This window comes from Aplidium turbinatum, chromosome 1 (genome assembly GCF_918807975.1).
Source record: "Aplidium turbinatum chromosome 1, kaAplTurb1.1, whole genome shotgun sequence".
Taxonomy (NCBI): domain Eukaryota; kingdom Metazoa; phylum Chordata; class Ascidiacea; order Aplousobranchia; family Polyclinidae; genus Aplidium; species Aplidium turbinatum.
Window position 1 is genome coordinate 37197333 of NC_137472.1, and position 23794 is coordinate 37221126.

General features: G+C 37.9%; 1 protein-coding gene across 1 annotated transcript; it reads right to left on the reverse strand.

Moving 5' to 3' along the window:
* Positions 1–1570: 1570 nt before the first annotated feature.
* LOC145777354 (unconventional myosin-XIX-like) lies at positions 1571–23101 on the reverse strand. Its single transcript, XM_082588718.1, has 20 exons — positions 20705–23101; positions 20196–20318; positions 19620–19722; positions 19035–19150; positions 17881–18036; positions 17083–17330; positions 16067–16242; positions 14734–14969; positions 14440–14556; positions 13956–14157; positions 13195–13316; positions 12227–12340; positions 6379–6558; positions 5964–6113; positions 5629–5736; positions 5107–5242; positions 4589–4740; positions 3724–3905; positions 3351–3478; positions 1571–2885 (listed from the first exon to the last, which is right to left on the reverse strand). Exons 1-20 carry the CDS (start codon positions 20720–20722, stop codon positions 2371–2373), a joined length of 3282 nt encoding a protein of 1093 aa, XP_082444844.1. The 5' UTR covers positions 20723–23101; the 3' UTR covers positions 1571–2370.
* Positions 23102–23794: the final 693 nt, after the last annotated feature.

Sequence of the window (23794 nt, forward strand, 5' to 3'; positions counted from 1 at the left end):
CTCTGCTGGAAAAGATGTGCTTAAGCGAAAGTGGGAAGGACTTAGTGACTCTCATTTTGAAATGCTCGTGCTTTTAAAAGATGCGTAGGCTAACAATAAATTTTCCTCAGAATGTGTTTTCTATAAGGACGTTAAAATGACAATGTAAACGAATGATAACATTCGTTTTCAAGGTAATTTTTGCGTCACTAGGGACTTGAGTGTTTCCCAGTGTCATTTTAGACAAAAGTAGCCGTAGCGCGCGCTACTTTGGCCCAAGTAGCGCGCTACTTTAAAAGTAGCGGATGCCTACCTCTGCGTATTTTACATCAGAAGCGGTTTTAAGGAGTAGCCTAAGAATTAGGTTAGCCCAGTGGTTCTCAAACTTTTTTTTGTTGCGACGCCTCTGGAAAAGTTTTCTGGACTTGCGACGCACCAGTAAATAAAAGTAAATGAAGAAACTTATGATTAAAGTTTTGTTTATTGATACAACAACAAAAAGCGATGCATATTATTTAATGTGACGTGTGGGCTTGTTTGTTTTCACAAAGTTCATTGAATCTTGGGAAAAATTTTCAAATTGCAACCCGCATTTTTCTTTCACTGTTTATTCGTGATCGATATTTGGTTTTATCACAGCCAAGGCAGAAAATTTTGCTTCACATAAATACGACGTAGCGAATGGAATAATAATTCGTAGTGCTTTCTTCACCAAACCTGGATAATCGTCATTCATTGAATCCAAAAATTTGCCGGATTTGCTACTATGAAAGGATCACGAATCCATTCGTAGTTTGAAAAATTTTCCGGGAAGTATTTTGCAAATTTCGACTCGAGCTTGGACAAATGTAAATAAATATGCTTTGCAAACTTGAAGGGAAAAAACGCACTTGTAACCTCAACTCTTCACTGTCTTCAAACTGAAATAACACCAAGAAAAATGATTCAGAGTTTCCAATTTTTTTTTGGAAGGATAAACATCCAATACTAGGTATTAGGGGGTTAGCAGTGGGGGTATTAGCAGTGGCAAATTTTTTAGTTAATTGCGGTGTAATCGGTTAAGTGCATGGGACACATGTGGTCCAATCCTAGCGGTCCTCAAAGGGTTAACCTCATTTTTATAATCTTAAACTGAGTTCAGCCGAGAAACGGAACTATTCTGCGACACCCTTGGAAAAGTGAAACGACGCACCAGGGCGTCGCGACGCACAGTTTGAGAAGTACTGGGTTAGCCTATTGGCTTAACCAAAAGTGAGAAAAAATGCAAAAGGTTTATTGAAAACAATTTTTTGTTGTATTCGGGGTTCGCCTACGCGCCCTGGTTTGACATCGCTCAAGAATATGTGGCGGCATCTTTGGCAAGACACTCAAAAGCATGCTGTCGATTGCGGAGTGGCGCCCTTGATTACTTGTAAACCTCTTGATTATGAACAGTAGGTAGGCTACACTGCTCTGGAGATAGAAATGCCCACGACCGTTTTATGGCTATGGCCTGCTGAACTGAATATACCGACACTGAGGATTTAGACCCAAAATCTTTTCTTGACAACTGAGGTACGCAACTGTATTTAAATGATTTATTTTTGACAGTTTTAAACAACTCAACCTTCTTTAAATAGAGAAAGGCGGTGACAGTTTACACAAAGACTTTAAAGATTTCTATTCTGTTGGTTTGGTTGGTTTTTGAATCTTTATCCTCGGACTGACAAAGCCTTGATAGGTTATTCCTGGTACTTGTTCGCATACTTGTAGAGGCTCTTGACGCAGGGCCGGTTACCGAGATTGGCAGAGTGAAGTTTTCCGATTGTTGAAGTGTTGTTGCCGAGAAATTATTCCATTCACTAGGTGCCGCTGAATGGAGAGCAGTCCTGAAATGCGTTGCTCAAGCGCACACCCCGAGAGTCGAACCAGCGCCGCGTGATCTTGAGCCCGACGCGTAACCACTGAGCTAACGGGGCGGGGGCTGTTCTTGGGGGGAAGGGGCACGAGACCAAGCGCCCACCTGGATCCGCTACTGACTTAGGCTACTTTATTGTCCATTTTGGACACGTCACCGTCATTGTTCATTTTGGACACGTCACCGACGATAAAATAGGCTTTGACAGAAACAAAAGCGGAGGCTCTTGTGGTAGTGCGGTTAAGCTGGCGTTTGAATATTCAACCATCACTGCAAAGTTAAAATAGTAATCTGGTCACTGGCCTACAGCTTTCAGGCTAATAACTTTTGAAAGTACGTAAGTGTAAACTACCTGTATCAACAAACAGTTGCAACTCTTGCACACATTTCTCTATGAAACTGATTAAAATACGTTGCAAACAAGAGTGAAGCTTATTTTCCGTTAAAAGTGATAAAATAACTCTCTTTAAAAAGTTTCAATTAGTAGCAACAACTTACACCTCGATTGAAATGACATGCTTTGGCTTGACGTTAGAATAGGGAAGAATACAGGGACGACATGGGGTTGGTGCAAAGTCGGGCGAGTTTAAAAAACTGAACGAATGTGGCGATAACGACTGGTCGTCAACAAACGATCGAACGTCAACAGAATCACATGAAATGCCGTCACTGTCTACAATGCGATTGTGAACGCCTTTATGGGTCGTGTCCACAGCTAACCTGCTGTCGATTATATTATATTGCTCACTGATGAGATCTAAAGGTCCTAAGAAATAAGTGCAGATTCTGCAAAAGTTCATCAACATCATGGTTGGAAAGTAGCGTTCAACTAAGTTGTGCTTCAACCTGGAAACCCACTCAAACGATTTGTCAGTGGTTGATAGTTTGACGTCATCCGTCAAGCCTTGTGTCTTCCAGGTACGAGTTGTCTTAAGAATGGCGCGTTGAGACGGAATGGTTCGAACACTCAAATGAACAGAGCCTCCCTCCTCACGGAGACGGTCTTTGGCTGAAAAAAAGACAGAGCAAGGTGAACGCGAATGGCTGCTTGAAGAATGCGATTGACAAATTTACAGCTGTTTAAACAGGACTGCTAATCAGCAAAAATTCGTCTGAACAGATGTCTTTCTTTTCTAAAACGAGCATAATTCGTAATTCTACTGCACTCACAAAAAAAACAAAAAACGGTATAATTGCAAAAACTTTTCAAAAAGGCTACAAGATTATAAATATAGTTAATCTGCCGACGATATTGTTAACTTTTTTATACTATAATAGGCTATTGCATAAAAATATTTCTTTCGAGGACGCAAATATCTAATATTTCACTGGCAATTTTAAGATTCAGCTTGTGAGTACAAACTGCCAGCGTCAAGCATTCACAGCACTCATTGGTCAGGTTAGTGCAAGAAACATCCAAACTCTCTAACGGTTGCAAGTCGAAGCTACGAAAGCAACCAAGACATTCTCTCACCTTCTTTTTCAAGCATTCTTAGCTTGGATAGTTTTTGACGCTTCAAATATCCGATCCACGCCTTTTGCAAAACGCACACCGCCTTTCTGCGTTCCATGATTTTCTCCTTGCGTAGTTTCGTGCATTTCCTGCTCGGAAATAAATTAGTCAGTTTGTTATCGCAAAACAACAACGATCACGTTCGGCGATAAGCTTGCTAAAAAAATACCACTATTTATAAGAAACGTATAAACAAACACATACACAACTGATACATACGACCAAGCCAAAAAAATGCCGTATTTTTATCGTTTCAACGCCGCCATACGTTGAAACAATGAAAAAATGGCAACTTTTTCCGGCTGAAGAGCGTTGTTGTCAATTTTCGGCTGACCTAAGATATAATTTAGTTCTCCATGATCTTTGCAGCAACGTTGCTGCACCATGGCGCTCTGCCACTATTTTCTTAAGCAGCTGAATGCATCGTTTCTTATGGCAATGCGAAAGCCAAACTAATTGAATCTTTGTGGCGCTTCTTGTCATTTCCTTGGATCGTTCCTTCTCTAAAAGCTCGAACTGAAACAAAACAAAATAGTTTTAGGCTCTTCAAGGTGATAATTAAACTTTGTGTAGTTTTTTTTTATTTTTTATCAGCATTCCGATAACGAAACATAAACACATATTTTTCAAATATCTATCGTTTTGCAATACAAACGATCAATTTCCAGCAGAGTCAGTTTAGCAATACGTTGCAAAAAAAATTACCCTCTATAAAATCACGTTCAGCAATTTAAAAGCAAACAACAGATATCGATACCACAAACGCAAAAACTAAAATGATGTAGTGTTCTGTTTAACGACCACATGTGATCAATCATAAAAAGCAAAGTAAAAACAGACAAGAGATTCATTCTGAGATGCAATATCTTCACATTAACAAATAGTTCAATAATAATAATAATCGTGTTTTTATTTGCGCGCCCATTGCGATAACATACAGTACACTGCGATCACAGATGCGATACAACAGACGACAGAAAGCAGCGAAGTGACATATAGTCTTCGAGTCAGCTGCTCCCCTTACTTAGGCTTTCCATCAAGTGTCTTTGTTGAGACACCGCCGCGTGCTCTGGAGCGATGTGGAGCCCACGTCCTTTCGAACGTCGCGCAGACATTCTTACCACTCGGCTGCGCAGCCGACAAATATTTAATATTAATTTATCAATAGTTCGACATTATTTAACTCTTTACAAACGTACCAACACAGAAGAAAGAAAAACAAAAGTTTTTCCAAACTTCCACGACTTTTCTCCATCTAACTGCGGGTTGTCTAATAAAAATAGACTCAAAATTCTATTGCAGGTTTGTTGTGCATGGTCGTAGTTCTTGAAGAGAGTGCTACGCGATTGCCCTGGAAAATATTTTAGGCCATTTTTAAACGTCCACAGAGTAAAGGAAACTTAAATGTCCATTTCGAATTTTTTCTAGAAAAACGAAAAATGCTTTTGTTGATATCTTTTTGACGAGGTTAAGATATCACGAATGTGAATGGGGACAGTATCACTTGTTTTTTTCTTGCAAGAAAATGACTCTTAGTCTTACAATAAACATTGAAATTGCAAACGTTCTGCAAGTCTACAACTCGGTACACAACACAAGTGTTCATACAGAAAGGTTCACGGTCACCACATGAAGCCAAACTATTCACGGTCACCACATGAAGCCAAACTATCCTGAAAACGATCAAGCTTAAGAAAAACGAGAAGCTTTAACTTACTATGGACGTTATGCCTTTGACGAAGAACAAACTTGAAATGAGATATGAATTGACCGTAAGCCATCCTGTGTGGATGGAGGCGGCCGCATATCTGCACAGTCTCCACGATGCCGCTGGAACGTAGTTGATCAACGACCTGTTGAAACATGAACCGACGACTCAGACTTTACACCACAGTGTTGTTTGAATATAACTGAGGTTGTTCGCAGGTGCAAACTACAATGCCGCACAATGAAAGCCGGCGTATCAACAGTGAAACTACCCAGAAAACAATATATCATTTCCCATGTTTGCTACAGCAGCAATTCATAGGCACAATGGCACATGCTTGTTAAAGCATCTCCGTTATTTTAATGAGTGTGTACCAGACGACTGCTACTAAAAGATACCTAAATCAGCGCTTAATTTCTCCGTTAATTCATTACTTTCATGTGCAATTGTGCATACACAACATGTACAATTATACATTTAAGCCAAATGTTTACCCGGTGGAAACAAGAAAGCAAATAAACATTAACTAACGTGGAATGAATCAAACATCGACGGCTTGGAGTGACGGTTCGGTTTGATGCAGCGGATGTAATGACAGTTTGTGGACGACAACGTGTTCAATAGATCATCCAAAGATTTCTGAACATAGGCACATTGCACAGGTTAGTGCTGTGTAAAGTTGAGACAAAGTGTGATCATTCATTCACGTCTACTACAGCACGCACTAACCTGCCTTCCTAGTTATGGATTTTATCATTATAAGGGTTCTCTTAATGGTAAAATCAAATTGATGAAATATGGATTATTATTTATTGAATTTTCACATGTTGTAATCTCTCAAGTGTCGGGCAAATCTTCTAATTCACCTTGAACTCAGTGAGCACAGTTTCATGGCATTTTCCTCGAGCTCCAGCGTGGTGCATCATTAGGTTTCGCACTTTGTCGGAGATGAGCTGCCGAACGAACTCACTCTTGCTCTCCACCAGAAGATGCGCTACTTCTAGGGGAAGCTCATCCTGTTAACAAAATTATTTCAACAAATATCAACAGTAGTTTTATCAAGCCATTGCTTATCCCAGACAGCAAAGCAATCGATTTTTACATTGATTCAACGTCTACAGACGTTAAATCAATAAAAAAAAGATTGATTTGCTGTCTGGGATGTCATTCAGCGTAGAGGCTTGAATAATGAAACAAAGACGTTGCAAAAATATACTGTGATAATCCGATTTCGCTACAAACCTGGCCGTTTCCATTGCTACACTTTCGAAAAGATCTTACCTTGTTCTTCGCGATGAGAGAATCGGTTTCGTACAAGACAGAACCAGCGTAGTGGACAACGGCAAAGCAGGGCACATCAGAGGAAATGCGAGGTGGGGAAATGCAAGAATTCTCCGAAAATTTTTCTGCGATGCGATCTTTCAATTGCGAAGGGTTGCTGCTGCGATTCAACCTGCATTCCTTCGATAACAGTGCGCAACGTGAAATTAAAGCATTCAATCGATCTTAAGATATTTTTAGAGCAATGCAGTGACAAAATATTTGAAATATTAAGAAAGTATTCGCTGGAAAGCCAAAAAAAAAAAAAATTAAACACGCTATGCATTTGACAACAACAAAACATTACAAGCAAGGCAATTAAAACAACTGAAGCATTTTGAGTAAGTCTACACGACCTACAAGCTGGGTTTCGGAAACAGAGGAGGCATTTTACTTTACACTTAGTGTCGGGAAAAACACCAGCAGCGGACTTGTATCAATGATCGGATAAAAAATACATGTACAATTGTACAATGTACATATGCATTAGAGTAGGCCAAAAAAACCGACTTTGGAATTTCGTTCCAATAAATTGGAAAAAGTTGCCATTTTCTATATGTTTAGCGATGGTAAAAACATTTTTTTGATTAAAAAACTTTTAAGGGTCCCGCAAACGCCCCAAAGTGTCCCAATTTTGTCAAATTTCGCAAAAAAAAAACGACATAAAACGCCAATAAGACCTTTTAAATTACCACCAATCTTTCTCATATTTGATACGCGTATGAAGCAACTGGATGCGCAGCATATTAAAAAAATTTGATGAATATGGCTCAAGTACCTTGTGAGATATTCATGTGAAGAAAATGTTTGAATATTGAAAATTTTAACCACATGGTGGCGCTGTAGTTTTATATTTACTTTAGTAACTGGCGACACACTGAAGCTAGCGACACATTCAAGGTATCTATGGAAAGGTAATTAGCAAGGCTAAGCGATCATGTATTAAACTTGGCCAAACCAATATTTGATGACGTCACTATGACGTCATACTATTTAAAATTGCCTTTCTGCAATTAATCAAATAAAATGTAGGCTATTCAAAAAAAACTATGGCTAATTGACGAATCACCTTTGCTAAATCTCAACGCTGGTGTCCATAGACTTGGATTTATTGGAAAGTATCATCCATGTGGGAAAGAAGTCTTGCTTCAGTTCCATGGTTATCACACAATTAAGCAAGAAGAATCTAAAGGTACTTCCCCGAAACGAGAAGCAATAATTCTAGTTGTCGAAGATATTAAACAATGACGGAAGAAAACAGGAATCGGTCTTAAAACCACAGATGCTATAACTTACATGGTCAAAAAGTTGACAGACGGGTATGAAAATTTGAAAAAATGCAAACACAGAGAAGGAAAACAAAGAGAAACAGAAAGAAATTTTTAGATGATCTGCAAGATACGCTATGGGTTGTTAAGAAAACGTAGAAGACGATTTGAAAACGTCTACCAACCCTAACAAAATGGAGGACTGGAATTATCTTAAAGCAATTCGGGGTTAAAATCGAAAAGCCACTTTGGGTTCTTTAGATATTCAAGAGCAAATAAAAATGAAAAGAAAGAAAACGAGACAAGATCAAGGTATAAAACGTAAACTTAAAGATGCTTTAGATACACCACTTCCGCAAGATTTGTTGCAATCCAGTACTTCTTCAGAAGAAAGTGGAGAAGATCTGGATCAAACCTATGTGGGGGATTTGTCGGCAAAACAAGCAAGACAACGGAAACCAAGAAAAAGAAAGTTCTTACACCCCAAGTTTGCAGCCTGGCAGCCAAATATTCCTTGTCGAACAGGCAAGTGTTTGAAATGGTAGGTGCCGTGACTACAGAAAATAGTCTTAATAACAAAATTCTCTCTGTAAATACTGTAGGCCTACGCCGAAAGCGGATAAAATTTTCTATTGAAGCAGAAAGAAATCTTTTAGCTAATGAACTTGCTGCAGCTACTGATTTTTTCACACTTCACTGGGACGGGAAAATATTCAAAGCTCTCACTCACTGTGCTGACAAGGAGGAGCGAGTGGCCGAGCTACCAACCATTTCTGAGGGAGACGAGATATTACTCGGAATAATACCTGTGAAAAATGGATCTGCAGCTGAAGAGCACTCCAAATTCCTAATCTGCTAATAGAAAAGGGCATAGAACTAAACAAAATAATCGCATGCGTAAGTTATTTGACACTACCGCAGTTAATACTGGTGTAAAATTTGGCATTGTGAAACGCTTGGAAACTTCCTTATCCCATCCCATGCACTGTTGGAATTGGTAAGCACTTTAACAGCAAAGTTTCAGTAACTGTCAAGAAACCTCGAGCCAATCAGAAGCTACGGTTTAAGTGACGTAAAAAATGGTGAAAAGAAGATGATAGAAAGCAAATTAAGTGATGAATTTTTTGTCAGCTGGTTGGCTTAGGGGTTAGGGTTAGGGCTAGAAAGTAGTCATTTCATTCACGCGGGTTCGATTCCCACCACTGCTATTGATCTTTTTCTTCTGTAATTACCAAATAAAGTTCAAAACAAGCATGAACTCTCTGGATGAGTGCTAGCAATTGGACGGTAGACTCTTATAATATGTTCTGATTGGTTGGCGGTTCACGGACAACGTAGCTTCTGATTGGCTCGAGGTTTCTTGACAGTTACTGAAACTTTGCTGTTAAAGTGCTTACCGTTGGAATTAGCTGCCGGCATCATGTTTACGAATTGCTTTGTGGTACAGCAAGTGAATCCGACCTCGGAAAATTGTCTACAACTGGAAATAAGAAGAAGACCACAGCACCTTATGAACCACTTTTTAAGAAGCTGTGTTCTGCTTGGAATGATATTAATACAGATACACAAAATCTCGAACTCTTGAATAAGAAGAAACTTTCACGCACTTTATTCCGCCACATTGAAGAAGCTAAACAATTTTTGAATAGTTGGTTGGAAAATGATACAGTGTTAAGGCATAATTATTCAGAAATGGCCCAACTTTGCTACGTGTATCTTGGTGGTATTCTTCCACGAAAATATATGCCATTTAAGCTGCGGGCACCGTCTGCCTACGGTACCATCATGCAAGATGAATGTCTAAAGTTCTCTACGTTATGAAGTTAGCAATGCTTAAGCCATATTTTGCCCATGACATAGACTCCGAAGTTTGACAACATTCTACAGCGTTTACTATGCCAAAGCGTGGCTAACATGCATGTTTGCTTCCAAAGCTCCCTCAAATGACTTGGCTTTCATCAAAGCACTAGAGGAAATCTGCAGTGCTAAAGGAATATTGCCCTATGAGTTTTTAAAGATTGTCCAACCTGCTCTAGATAAGATTTAAGATCACACTAATTGGTACTTGAGTGAACGGCTGGTAGGTCTTGCTCTTTTCGATACATCAGTGGATAACTCAACCAAAGAAGCAATGCGCTCAGCTTTGTTGAAATACAAAGGAAAACCTCTTCAAAAAAGTCAGGAGATGCCACAATGCTCTTCATTTTCCAATAAGCAATTGAAAGATTTTGTTGGGGCCGACACATTAAGACTTTTTGATCTTCTACATTTCAATGAAGAGTTGCTAAAACTGTCAGCGTTTAAATGGCCTGAATCACCAGACTATCAATATACCATATCTGTTGTCAAGAATCTGTCAGTGGTAAATGATTGTGCCGAAAGAGCACTTGGCATGGCAACATCTCTTCATGGTCATAAAAAGCCAAAAAATGAAAAGCAGCTACAAGCAATATATAAAGTGATTGATGCAGTTAGAAAATTCCAACGATCTGCAGCTACTGCATCTGAACCAGTAACCAAAAAAACTTTGGCTGATTTCTTGACTTATAGTGTTGTGCATTAGTATCACTTACTGTCTGTATAAGTGTATAATTACAAACCACGTACTTCCGATTACCTGTATCCAAAAGAAAATGTTACTTTAAACTAAAGTGAGAGTTGGATCAAGAACAAAAGTGAGAGTTGGATCAAGAACAAAAGTGAGAGTTGGATCAAATCATTCAAACGAGTTTTCTGTGAAGGTTGGTGTACACCAAGGATCAGTTTTGTCACCTCTGATATTTGCTATTGTGGTTGACGTTGTAACTGAAAGAGTGAGGGAGGGCTTATTGAGTGAAATTTTGTATGCAGACGACCTGGTCTTGACAAGTAATAGTATGGAGGGACTGGAGAGAAAGTTTGAGAAATGGAAAGAAGCATTTGAAACCAAGGGTATGAAGGTGGATCTTGAAAAAACAAAAGTGATTGTGAGTGGAGCAGAAGGAACAGTTGTTGAGAACAAAGTAGATCCCTGTGGAATATGTGGCAAGAGAGTGATGAGAAATTCAATGCAATGCAAGGAATGTGGAAAGTGGGTACATGCAAGATGTGCTAATGTCAAGAGAGCCGCAACAAGATTGGCGAAGTGTTTTGTTTGTGGGAAATGCAGTAAAGGAAGGAATGAAGTGGAAGGCCATGATGATGAGTTCTGCCATGGCATCGAAACAGTGACAGACTTCTGTTATCTGGGTGATCGGATAGATGGAAGTGGTGGATGTGAAGCAGCGGTGACAGCAAGGGCAAGATTGGGCTGGGCAAAGTTCAGGGAATGTGGGGAAATGTTGTATGGCAGAAAATTTTCACTAAGGATGAAAGGAAAAGTATATCGGAGCTGTGTGCGGCCTGCAATGCTATATGGTAGCGAGACATGGGTATTGAGAGAGAGTGAACTGGCAATCCTGAGAAGAACGGAAAGGTCAATGGTGAGAGCAATGTGTGGGGTGAAAACAAGAAGGGAAAAAAGGACTGAAGAATTGTTGGATATGCTAGAGATGAGAGAGACCATAGACCAACTGGCAAGGGCAAATGGAGTAAGATGGTATGGACAATTGGACATGTGATAAGGAGGGAGGAAGGAAGTTTTCTTAGAAAGGCACTAGATCTAAAGGTGGATGGGAAGAGGAAACGCAGTCGTCCAAGAAGAACGTGGAAACAACAAGTGAAGGATGAATTTAAAAAAGTCGGACTGAAGGAGGAAGATGCAAGGGACAGGGTGAAATGGAGAAAAGGGATTAAAACAATTGCTGCGCGGAAACAATCGGCCACCCCCACTAGTGGGGAACAAACCGACGATGGATTATGATGATGAAACTGGGAAGAAAATATCACTAATTAAAAGTTGTACTTGCACTAATTCGATATACTGTAAAAGGCAAATGAATCGTTCATATGAACTCAATTTCCAATATATTACGTCATGATGACGTCATCAAACATTATTATGACCAAGTTCAATACACAATCGTTAGCCGCGCTAATTACCTTTCCATTGACACCTTGTATATGTCGGTGACTTCAGTGTGTCACCAGTTATCAAAGGAAATATAAAATTATAGCGCCACCATGTGGCTGAAAATTTAAAAACTTTAAACATGAATATCTCACTAAGTATTTGAGCCATGTTAATCAATTTTTTTTACATGTTGTATATCAAGTTGCTCCATATATTTGTAAAGTATAAGAACGATTGGCGATAATTTAGATGGTATAATTGGCGTTTTAAGTCGTTTTTTTTTTTGCAAAATTTAACAAAATTATAGCACTTTGGGGCGTTTGCGGGACCCTAAAAACTTTTGTATTCAAAAAAAAAATTTTTGCCATTGTTAACCATATAGAAAATGGCAACTTTTACCTATTTATTGAAGCGATTAAAAGATAAATTTGAAAAACGCTCAATTTTGGCCCACCCTAATATGCATTGATTAAGAACTTCATCTATAAAACAGACACATACAATTGTGTATTTAGAAAAAAAATGACTTTACAATTCTTAAAGATCTTACTTCGTTCAATAATGCAAATAGACTGCTATGAGAAGATTCCAGAACATCTAAGCATCCTGCTTTGTCACTCATTTCCAAACCCTCCCACATCACACCATCCATAGCTAGTTCCTCCTGAACATTGTAATGTTGCGATAAATCGAACGTTTAATGATTATATTTTCTTCGAGTTACAAGCAATGTGTAAACAACTAAACATGCTGACCATTCATAGATCATACATCTTACAATTTATACATAATTTATTAATTACATATACTGTATACTATAGTGTATACAATGAAAGCCGTATAACGTAAAAAAAAGAAACAGAGACAAGAAAGAGATTCAATTCCAAGCATTTCAAACCTCACAAAAATGTAAAACTTTTTAGAGCAGGCTTGTAAAGATTCCTAGGTTTACGTGCATCAACGGTAGATTATTCACTGATCACCGTATTGATTCGACTCTAAGACGCAGAGTTTTGTCCCAAATGTTTACTCACAAAATCGAGAGGCGAGTTATAGCCGAATAATTTCAAATTGCGAGTTACCATTTTAACAGGCCTGAAAAGTATATAGCAAGCAAAAATAAGTATATTCAACAAACCACTCTTTTTCTTCATGGACCACCCGTAATCTATTATTAAAATCCCCGATTACTGAAACACCGATGAACTTCAAACAATTTGATTCCCGATTAACTAATGAGACAGTTGGTTTAATCGGTCTCAAAAGATTCACTGTTAGTGCATCCACCCCTTAGGCTTAGCGGAATAACAAAAAATCAATACTTTTGTCAATGAAACGCACAACTCTCAAGAAAATACAATGTAGTCACAGACCTAAAACTTTCTTTTATGTGATATCTATTCGACTGGTAAAGTTTAGGGTAACACTAACACGAAAGGTAAGCGCTAAGATAGTTGTTTGATAAACAACAGTTTACATATGTGATTTCGTTGTCCAAATGTTACTTAAGGTTAATACTTGCTGTAACTTGAGAAAGTTGTTGACATAATATTGCTGAAGCTTTTCGTTCGCGTAATTGATGCAGAGCTGTTCCAATCCATTGTGTTGGAAACTTTCAAACCCGTAAACGTCCAATAGTCCTATAGAGAAACAAGTGTCTCAAAACTTCTTCGGATAAGCAAAAAAAATAGTTCGGCCTTTAAAAACTGTCACTAATATGCGAAACGGCAGCCAACGAATAGAAGAAGCGTTTTTAGCTTCTGTTAACAAAAACAATCAACCAGACCAATAGAACGAGGTTGAGCGAAGTTCAACGCAATTCGGTGACTTTACAAAACCGCTTTGCACTCCAGCCAGGCCCAATGTTGCTGTGAAGCTTAACAGATGTCAAGAGTAATGAGTGCCAATGCAAGTGTATGTATAGATTTATTGCTTGCTGCAAGACTTGTTTTTTCGCAGCCTGCACTGGCAAAAATATATGCATAGCGAATAGCGCAGTAAGTTAAAGCTTCACATTTTTCTTCAGTCCGGTCGTTTGCTCACATACCTATAGTACTGAACGAACAGAGGAGCTATTGTTTCATTTATTATTTAGCCCGGGGGGGTAACCATTGAATGTTGATGCAACTGTTACAGTGCGTGAAAGATAAAAGGCTGCTCAATGATGTTAGTTTCACATGCAGAAAATAAATCTGCTTTAGCTCAGCAAAAGATGCATTGAGTACTCCACAGGAAACACACACTTATCACTACGACATGGACAAAAATATATCTCTTACCAATAAAACTACAAGCTTGATCAGGCATAACGGAAAGGTCGTTTCCAATGCGGTCGACAAGCCAAAGAAATGTTTGCTCGTACAAATATTTCATCAAAGCGTCTCGTCTTGAGGAGCACTCGTCTCGGGTGCACGACCGTTTGAAGACGCTGCGTCTGCGGTCAGATGATCGTCCTGCTTGTATCTCGCGCACTGTTACAGCCTGGGAATGTAGGAAAGTATTGAGTTGTGAGTTAGCCTGCCATTAAGGGAGCGCGGTCTTTAAATGCAAACGGCACAGACTGCCCTTAAAGTTAAGTGAATTGTTATTCCTTAACAAAGCCTGGCTTTGTTAAAGTCATTTGGATTAGTGAACTGCTATCGAGTCAGACAAAGCAAAATCGCTGACAATATATTCTTCATGCATTACGCGTAAGCTCAACCTAGCACATACTATCGATACAAACTCTGATTAATTGTCGATGACATTGAACAACGTACAAACCTGGACGAGGTGGTTGATCGGTACTGACAGCAAAATCGAAGCATTGTTCGCGTTTGAGTGGCACGACGCGGCCAATGTACAAGGTGTGCTTAAATCATCGGCTCCTTCAAATGACATCTGTAATACAATACATGGGCATTGGGCAGATGGAAAATTTAAACTATAAAGTAAGTCCAACCAGCTGTGTCTCTATAATTGTGCATTTTTGATTCGTACAAAGCAGAACAGGTTGTTTTCTCAGTCCGAGGATAATGCCTCATTGCCTCCAATAGTGAATCGATCAAACCAAATCACCTTTTCTAAATTTAAAATAGCAGAAAGAATCTCGAATATTTTCGTTTGCAAGCTAGTTGAAATTCCAACGCTCAACATCGCTCTGCAAGTCTTCCGAAACGCGTCGGCATTGTCCATAACATCGCCACTCGTTTCATCTTTGAAGTCACCAGAACCTTCTTCATCAAGCCACTCATCATCACTTGTTAGAGATGAGTTCAAGTTGTTGTTCATATTTGAGTTGGTTTCTGATTGTCCTGCGTAAAACAAACATGACACTATCTATAATAAACAAGGGAAACTTCTACACTACTTTTCTGCAGCGTGATAAACAATGTTGGAAATGTTCCTGAATGAAGCTTGAAAGAAAAACAACAAATGTACACTGTACAGCGGCAGCTTCAGGCCAACCTCGCCACAAGCTTACATCTTGGGAAAAAATAAAACATTCGATTTCAACTCATTTAATAACTTTACGACGTATTAAAAACAGAGAGAGACTGTTCACCAGGCATTTGATAATAAAAGTAATTTGCGTTCTTCTGGTGACTATTTACTAGGTTACCTCCTGACTGTTAAAGATGATAACTAGCTTTTGTATTTCCGACGTTTCGTCAGTCAGCACGACTGACTTTATCAAGGTGGCTAAAACAGGTTGTGTTAACCTGTTTTAGCCACCTTGATAAAGTCAGTCGTGCTGACTGACAAAACGTCGGAAATACAAAAGCTAGTTATCATCTTTAACATCAGGAGGTAACCTAGGAAATAGTCACCAGAAGAACGCAAATTACTTTTATTTGCGACGTATTGCAATGTAATGCCTATGGCATAGCTTATTAATGAAACATACTATGTAGCATGTAACCAAAGCTTTGGAGCTGAAGACGGAGATGTATATAAAATTCAAGTGGAGCTGGAACCAGTTGTTTGATCGACAGCTCCAGCTCCAACTAATTTCACCAGATACTATTGGCTGATTTCACATACTTTAACAGTAATCAATCACAAAGTTGGTAATTGTTGGCTGGTATTTTTAATTGTTGGATAATTGCCGTGCGTATGCTATTTCGTAAGACTTTAAATTTGGGGTGATTACTGATCGAGGGCGACTGTTATTGAAGTCGTGTATTATTCGAGAAAATACGGTGATGGTGCTGGAGCAGTGGTATGAAAGAGCTCAGGGCTGGAGTAGTTTTACTTTTATGCCGGCTCCAAAGGCCTAGATGTAACCACACTACCTGAAAGTGGTAAAGTCTCCATCTATACTGAATTAGTTAAGTTTTTATTGAGTCATTGAACAAATGACTTTTACTGAACAGAAAACTCTATGCATTCAAAAGCAAAATGTGTAAACCTTCGGGTTGAGATTGAGCGTTATCAGGCAACAGCCACTGCTTCTTTTGGTCGGATGAACTTCCATGAAGCATTTGTGGGAAAATGTGATATGGTCTTTCGTTGTTTCCGTGATTTGTGACTCTCGTCTTTTCGAGAAGATAAACTTGAAGAAGAGCTCCAACGATGTTGCCGCACCTACAGATATGAAGGTGAATGCTATTTGCGCCGTCTTAAACAAATGCTCGTTCCATCATATTGGCTCATATGATGATCAGTTTTCATACAAGATTTAGTTTTTATCTGATGATGCCAATGTGAAAAGCCGGACACAAGTCACACAATTAAAACCCGGATAGCCCAGCATGTAGAAATTACGTCACATACTTTCCGTGAGAGTTGTTGAAAAGATTTTTATTGCGAACAAAAGTGGTTTAAAATGAGTGATTGAACTCAAAGTGCGTGCGATGGTGTTTCAAAACAAAAAAAGTAAAACAAAATTAACACGAACAACGATTATACGATTGTAATCTCATGAAGAAACTTCATGTAGGATCTGCGGTGCAAGATGAAGTCAACTATTACAAAAAGTGATTACAAATGTCCGAACATAGATTAACATTATCAATACGACAAAAAAATGAACAAGCTCAAATACCCAAAATAAATTCCACAACGCTTATGCCAGTAGGCGCAATATAAAAATCGAATGGAAGGCATATGAATCGCTCCTGATGCTTTATAAAGAGTAAAATCTAATTAAAATCAATTTTTTTTGTCTTTTTAACAGCATTCATCCCTGAATGGAAACTTAATATACTTTCCAAGACAAATATACTTTCCACTGGTTATCAAGCTCATACATACAGTATTCGGCATTTTCAGCATTTTTACATAAAAGTTCAAGTAACTCTGTATGGTAATCTGGAGATGAAGTGACACTGAAAAAAAAACACCTCAGCATTGAAAAACATAAAAGTGCTCCTCTATGAACATATGAGTAAAACTGAATGCGATCAATCAATCGTGAATAGTTACCGATCATACTGCAGTTGAATGTATTTCCCAAATCGACTGCTGTTATGATTGCGCGGTGTGGCCGCGTTACCAAATGCTTCAAGAATGGGATTGGAACTTAAGATTCGGTGCTCAATTTGATCACCAACTAAAGAATCAGATAGTTGCATGCCGATGCCTTGCACCGAGTCACCTGATTCCAATTGGTTTGCTGTCGTTTCCATTCCGACAAGAGCCAAATAACGCATCAGACAACGAACAGTCCAAGTCTGAAACGGAGGTAAATTTAAAGACACAACCAGGGCGTGAATACTTGAAAAGTGAAGAACTTATGTATCTGCTGCATGAAGATGGGAGTTGACTTTCATTTATTCAAATCTACAAGGCTTCATCAGTGCGTCACGTGACTTAATAGTCAACCATGAATACTACTCTATTGTTGCTTTTGCGTAAAAAACAAAAAAACGTTTTGAAGAATATCACTGTTATTCATATTGCTTGAAACTCGTAAAAGTATAGCATCTGGAACCATACTCCATAACAAAAACCATAGCATTATACCTAGATCATGTTCTTACAAAATGCAGTCCATGTTCGGTTGGATAATGCTCTTACAGCGGTAGCAACCGCAGTACTGGTTACAGTTATGTTTAAATGGAAAGAAGAACAAATTTATCAGTGGCAATGCCAATTATGTGCATTACCAACGTGCAGCCGTGCACGCCCAAATGACTAAATTTCTTGATGATTGTTACTGCTACAGAAAGACCGAAGTCACCAGACAATCAAAACCTTTCATAGCAAAAATAGCAAATATACTTTTCCTGCTCCGCTTTCTCCGCTGATAATTATAGATTGCGGGTAGCGTTCCATGTTATCATTCATGTGACGAAGAGCTCTTTCCGCAACCGAAAATACATGAGCAGGCATGGCTGAAAGATCAGCAAATGATGCCAAATGGTACTGGTGAACCATCTGCAGAAATATACAATATATTTAACGCTTATCAATGCTATTTTGGAAAGGGTTAATGGTCATACCTTGCCTATAAATACAATCTTACGTCAAACTTTATTTAAAACAAATAAAGTGACACCAGTCTAAAACGTTCATATTTTTCAGTTTATCAACAGATACAGATCTAACAGCTCATAAGCCGTACTACAGCACAAAAAAACACACAAGCTAAAGGCAAGAAAATATCACAAGAAAAAAGCTTTACAAGCATGCATTTTGCAGATACGGCTTCAAATGTATTTAGTACCATACCGTACATTAGTCGTGGTACATAAATTTGAATAGATTTATTATATTATTATAACAAATCAAATAGGCCTTTCAAAGCCAAAAGACTCAGAAACATTGCTGTGATGCAGTCTTGTTTAACACTACGATAACGTATATACTCGACATTTTCACCTCAAAACGTCACCACTCAACAATGGTTAAGCACTTAAGCAGGTTACTGTTAAACGTTGTTGTTTACATGTTACTGGTGTATCTCGAAACAAAACAATTCGTTCTGTTGAATCATAATTGATCTCACAGCGAAAGACTTCATTCGTGAATTGGAGATATTATTTATCTGGTTTATTTTTTATTGCAATAAATAGTAGTTGGCGACTATTTATCGGCAGCCAATGGTGATATTACTGTTTTGTGCTTGTGGTTCATCGGCTGTTAGTAACACTGTGTTGGTTGGGGCAACGTGAATTGCTCTACTTTGAAATTTCCTCACTATTGTTAATGCCAATACTTACATCAACCACCGAATGGCAGTGCCAGGAATAAGCTAGTCGACTTTTAAACGAGAGAATAAAAAGGTCACCAATTTTCAGGAAAAAGTAGGGGTTGACCTATATATGAGATCGGCCTATACTCGAGTATATACGTTAGAAAAAAAGAAGAAATTCTTAGTAAAAGAATTGTTGGTAGAAAACCTTTAATCACGAAACAAACACTAAGCTACAAACTTTATCAGCAAAAAGTCCATCCACACTTTGAAAAGGATTTACAGCTAGAATGGTTCCCGCACCTAATGTGCTGTAATAGTTTCCATTACCATATGCATCTCGCAAACAATGGAGAACTGTAACACAATATTAGCATTAAAATGGACATAACACTTACACAAAACCTTAGCAGACCTTTAGGGGCTGTACGTAAAAAACCTCATAAAATTAAAAAAAATGACCCCAAGTTTCATGTTTAGTGTTTTCTTCCACCCTTCTTGCCTTGGATTTCAAAATTTCCTCATCACATTTTCTTGCACCAAACGCCAACGAGCTAGAAGTTTTCCCAATTAGTCACAGAATACTATATCTTAAATTATTTCAAGTCCAAGTCCGCAAAATTTCCGCAGTGTCATAGAAAAATCCACAAATTTCAACCCCCTGACTGCAAACATCTTTTAAGGAAAGCTCATTAGCATGGTTTAGTAGTTTATTATTCTTCTACATTTTACTTTTTTTTAAATGCAGACGTAAAAGCACTTTGTTTTACAGTATTCTTGTTTAAACAGAAAACATATTTGAAAATTACTTAAATACTGCACACACCTGATTCGGTTGACAAGGAACTCATTTTGGACAAATCTTTGCATATAGCCGCATTCTGCATATCTTCACTAAAGCTTCCAATTGATAAAATGGACCAAGATTTCTTCAAAAGTGATATATAATTAAAATGAATAAGTGTTTTTTGTTTGTTGTATCCAGGCTTTCACCCGGTGGTTGAAGGTTTAGATTAAGTGGACGGGAAGGCAAGGAAGCCAATCTTCGTGTCCACCTTCAGGCATGCCTTTAAGTGTCCTGCCACAGACACAGCCGCATGCTCTTGAGCGGTGTCGAACCGGCGCCCTCTCGATTGCCGTTCCAGTGTTCTCACCACTCGGCTATGCAGCCGACGAATAAGTGATTAATGGCAACAAAACTTTTACACACATTTTACCATTCAAGCAACAACAAAGCATATAAAACATTGAACCAATGAACCTGATAAACACATGGTGAATTCGCCAAGCTTTCCGTGTGATTAAGTAATATATATATACATTATGTATCCAACAAGTTGATTTATGTATGCTATATATATGATTAACCGATTCCAACAGTATTTACTCAAATCCAGATTACCTTCTTAGGAATATCAGTTGTGTTTCCTGACAAAAAAGCAACTGTTAAAGTGTTTTTAGAAACTTTAACAATTCTTGCAGGCCTCCAAACATCATCCGAATGATCTGCCCAAATCCACATATCCTGCCAACCCAAAATAAATGCAAAGTTGAAAAATAATTGCAAAATTTTACACACAAAAGTATTACAACACTTTACTATTAAGTATTATGTAGTATTATGATTAACAAAAATACTATCACTTGGTAAAAAAACTGAAATTCCAACTTGATAAACACATGAAAAACTGAATAATTCAAAACTCATGAAAACTTTGGCTTATTATTATAACTATTCCAACAAAATACAAATAATTCTAAAATATTAAGATTTAGGATTTCAGAAACTTTTATACACATCTGTAACTATATATAACGTCACCTACAAACTTAGTAGATTAGTTGTTTATGCACAATGAAAAATTATTGCAATACAAACAAATTCATGATACTCACAACAACTGTACCAACCTCTTCATATATCACCATGATTCACTGCTTAGACTTAGATACAACAATTACAAAATAACAAAAACACAAGCTTCAGCGTCAAAACATTGAATCAAAATATCCACTGGTTCAGTTCAGTTCAGTTGTTTTTTTATTTCTGACCATCATATCAAAACAATACACGTCAACATAGCAAAGGTCGAGAAAAAGGTAGAAGCGACAAAACGCGAACGTTAAAAACGTGCTTGTGACCGAAGTAAGTTATTGAGTTGAGAAAAAATTTGGCACGGTCGCAACACCTTCAGAAAAATTTAAGATATACAAAGAAAATAAAAAAAAAAGAAAATGTTAAAAAAACAAAAACAAATAAATTTAGGCTATAGCTTTATTAGCCCACATGGCTTTAGCTGATATATTTAAGATCAGTATGGACAGTTGCTATGAAGATCGGCCATGGTGCGTTATCAAGAGTGCTGATGGTCTTAAGGGGAACACGTCTTGATGCGTTTAGCTCATAGCAAGAAGAGCAAGGCAGGCAAAGAAAACCCCACAAAGAAATCCTACCACGGGCAAAGCCATTTCAAGCGCAACGCACCATAGGCCTTGCACGACTCACAAAATAGATAGGCTATAACTTGACGACACTGAAAACAATGACAAAAACAAATAAAACAAACTAGCAAAAACAACATCATCATCTTGCGGAAATTCAATTTTACCCAAGGAAGTTATGTCTTGCAGATATCAAGCGTGCTTTGATAAAAGTTGCGTTGATAAAGCGATAATTTTAAACCCCAGTCAGCTAAACTCGTCACTTCCACACTGATCCAACGTTAGCAAACGTTGAATTAATGCAAAAACGTCAGGGATCGCCAGCTGGGATGTAGTAGTGGCATGTCACAGTAATATGATAAATTTGGGTTACCGTGTATATGTTTTACACGTTAAACCATAACAAAAGTGATAAAGAAATCCAATTTGGCATGTTAGAAAAATAGATAAATAATCAGACAATAGCATGACGATCCAGTCCAAGATATTGATATATATAAAAGCAACTGGTTGGAGCACATGGCCACCGCTTCACCGAAAGATGGCGATTGGTCGAAGAGGATGGAAAAACTTCTGAAGACTCTGTAGAACTTCTGTGGACAAAAAACACAAGAACCAGAAGGCCAGTAGGAGTACTTACAACCATACTATTTTGCTAATGAATCTACACACATTGGCCTATCATTTCTGGGCAAAAAAAAATATTAGTATGTTTGGTGCAAGTAATACTTAGATAGGATCATTTTAAGAAAGATTTAACTTGTTCATTTTTGATTTAAAGCCTTTTACAGTTTTACATTCATTTCTTATAGTGGGGGGAAGCTTGTTCCAAACTGTTGGCCCCATGTACCGTATTGATTGTTTGCAAGTGTTAATTCTACAATATATCGGAATATAAGGAGAATTACTTCTTGTTGTTAGGCTACTTGATTGTTTACACATAAGTATATCATTGAATGTTGTGGGAAGTAGCCTTTTTGAATATTTAAACATGAAAGTTGCAATCTCTGTAGTTTTCATGTGGTTAATTGATTTTAAATTATTGAGTTCCATCACACCTTTTACGCTTTCTCTGCGGTCAATGTTAAATACAGTACGAAGAAAGTTATTGCATGTACGTTGTAGCTTTTGCAATGTAGTTTTGTTTTCATGACACCATGTTGAGATACAATATAATATCTGGCTCTCAACTAAGGAATGGTAAATGGAGAGAAGTGCTTGTTTGTTTAGGAAAGGCTTAATTTTTTTTGTCACGCAGAGTGTTGATCTTATTTTTTGAAGCAAGATTTCCATATGAGATTTCCATGACAAATGCTCGTTTACAATTATTCCCAGAAACTTTATTGAGGCAACTTGTTCTATGTTGTTTTTTCGAATATTTAAGGGTGGGTTGTTTGATAGTGTCTTGCTTCCTTGACTTGAAAATAATATATGTTTGGTTTTGGTGACATTTAGAGACAATCGATTTGTTGATAGCCATTGATCTATGGATACAAGCTCTTGATTTGCAATATCATATACAGCAGAAACGGTTTTATTTTTATATATAATGGTGGTGTCATCTGCAAACATAATTGCAGTTCCGTGTTGAAGGCAGTTAGGGAAGTCATTTACATAAATCAGGAATAGAAGAGGGCCTAAGATAGACCCTTGTGGGACACCCAAAGATATGTTGTTAACGTTAGAAGATAGTGTGCCATTGAAAACAACTCTTTGTTTTCTATTACTCAGGTAACTCATGAACCAATCATAGGCCACGCCTCTTATTCCGAAATGATATAATTTAGCTAGCAATATTTTATGGTCGATGGTGTCAAATGCTTTAGATAAATCAAGAAATAGTCAATAAAGATCACTATGTTGTGATAATATACAATCACACTACTTACAATACAATTGTGCTAAAAACAATGGCAGACAGATATCAGTAAAAAACTTTTAAACAGTACTAGGTATAACAGCAGTAAGTTATGTTGATATTTGCACAAATAGGTCAAGAAAGGATCAGTGAATTCCAGGGAGCAAGTCTTTTAGGCGCAGACAGTTAGGCGCCGGTCAAATAGGTGCGCACACTGTGGCGTCTGGATATTTAGGTGCGGAGCACTGTGGCGCCCGTTCATTTAGGTGCTATTCCTAGTAAAGTCTGCAGATTGTATCAGCTTGGCAGGTAGGGCAATGCTTTTCACACAAAATGTTATATTGAATAGAAAAATATGTTACGGCTTCCGTGCATGAAGCTGCTTAAACCGGCAATGCTTTTCACACAAAATGTTATATTTAACACAAAAATATATTGTATTTTAATGCGTGTGTTCGGCATTTATTTGTTGTCCAATTTATTTGTCAATAAATTATTCAAGTTTTCGAACATGACTGAGTTCACTTTTAGTGTGTCAAATAATAACTACACTAAACATCAGTAAAAATATACCATAGCCTATATTCAAGCAGGTGGTAGGCTTGAGTGAAGAGTACGGCAACTTAGTTTTCCGTCAAAACCCTGACTACGTTTAATAACGAGCACAGTTGCACCATTATGCTTGCAACTTGTAGCCAGGG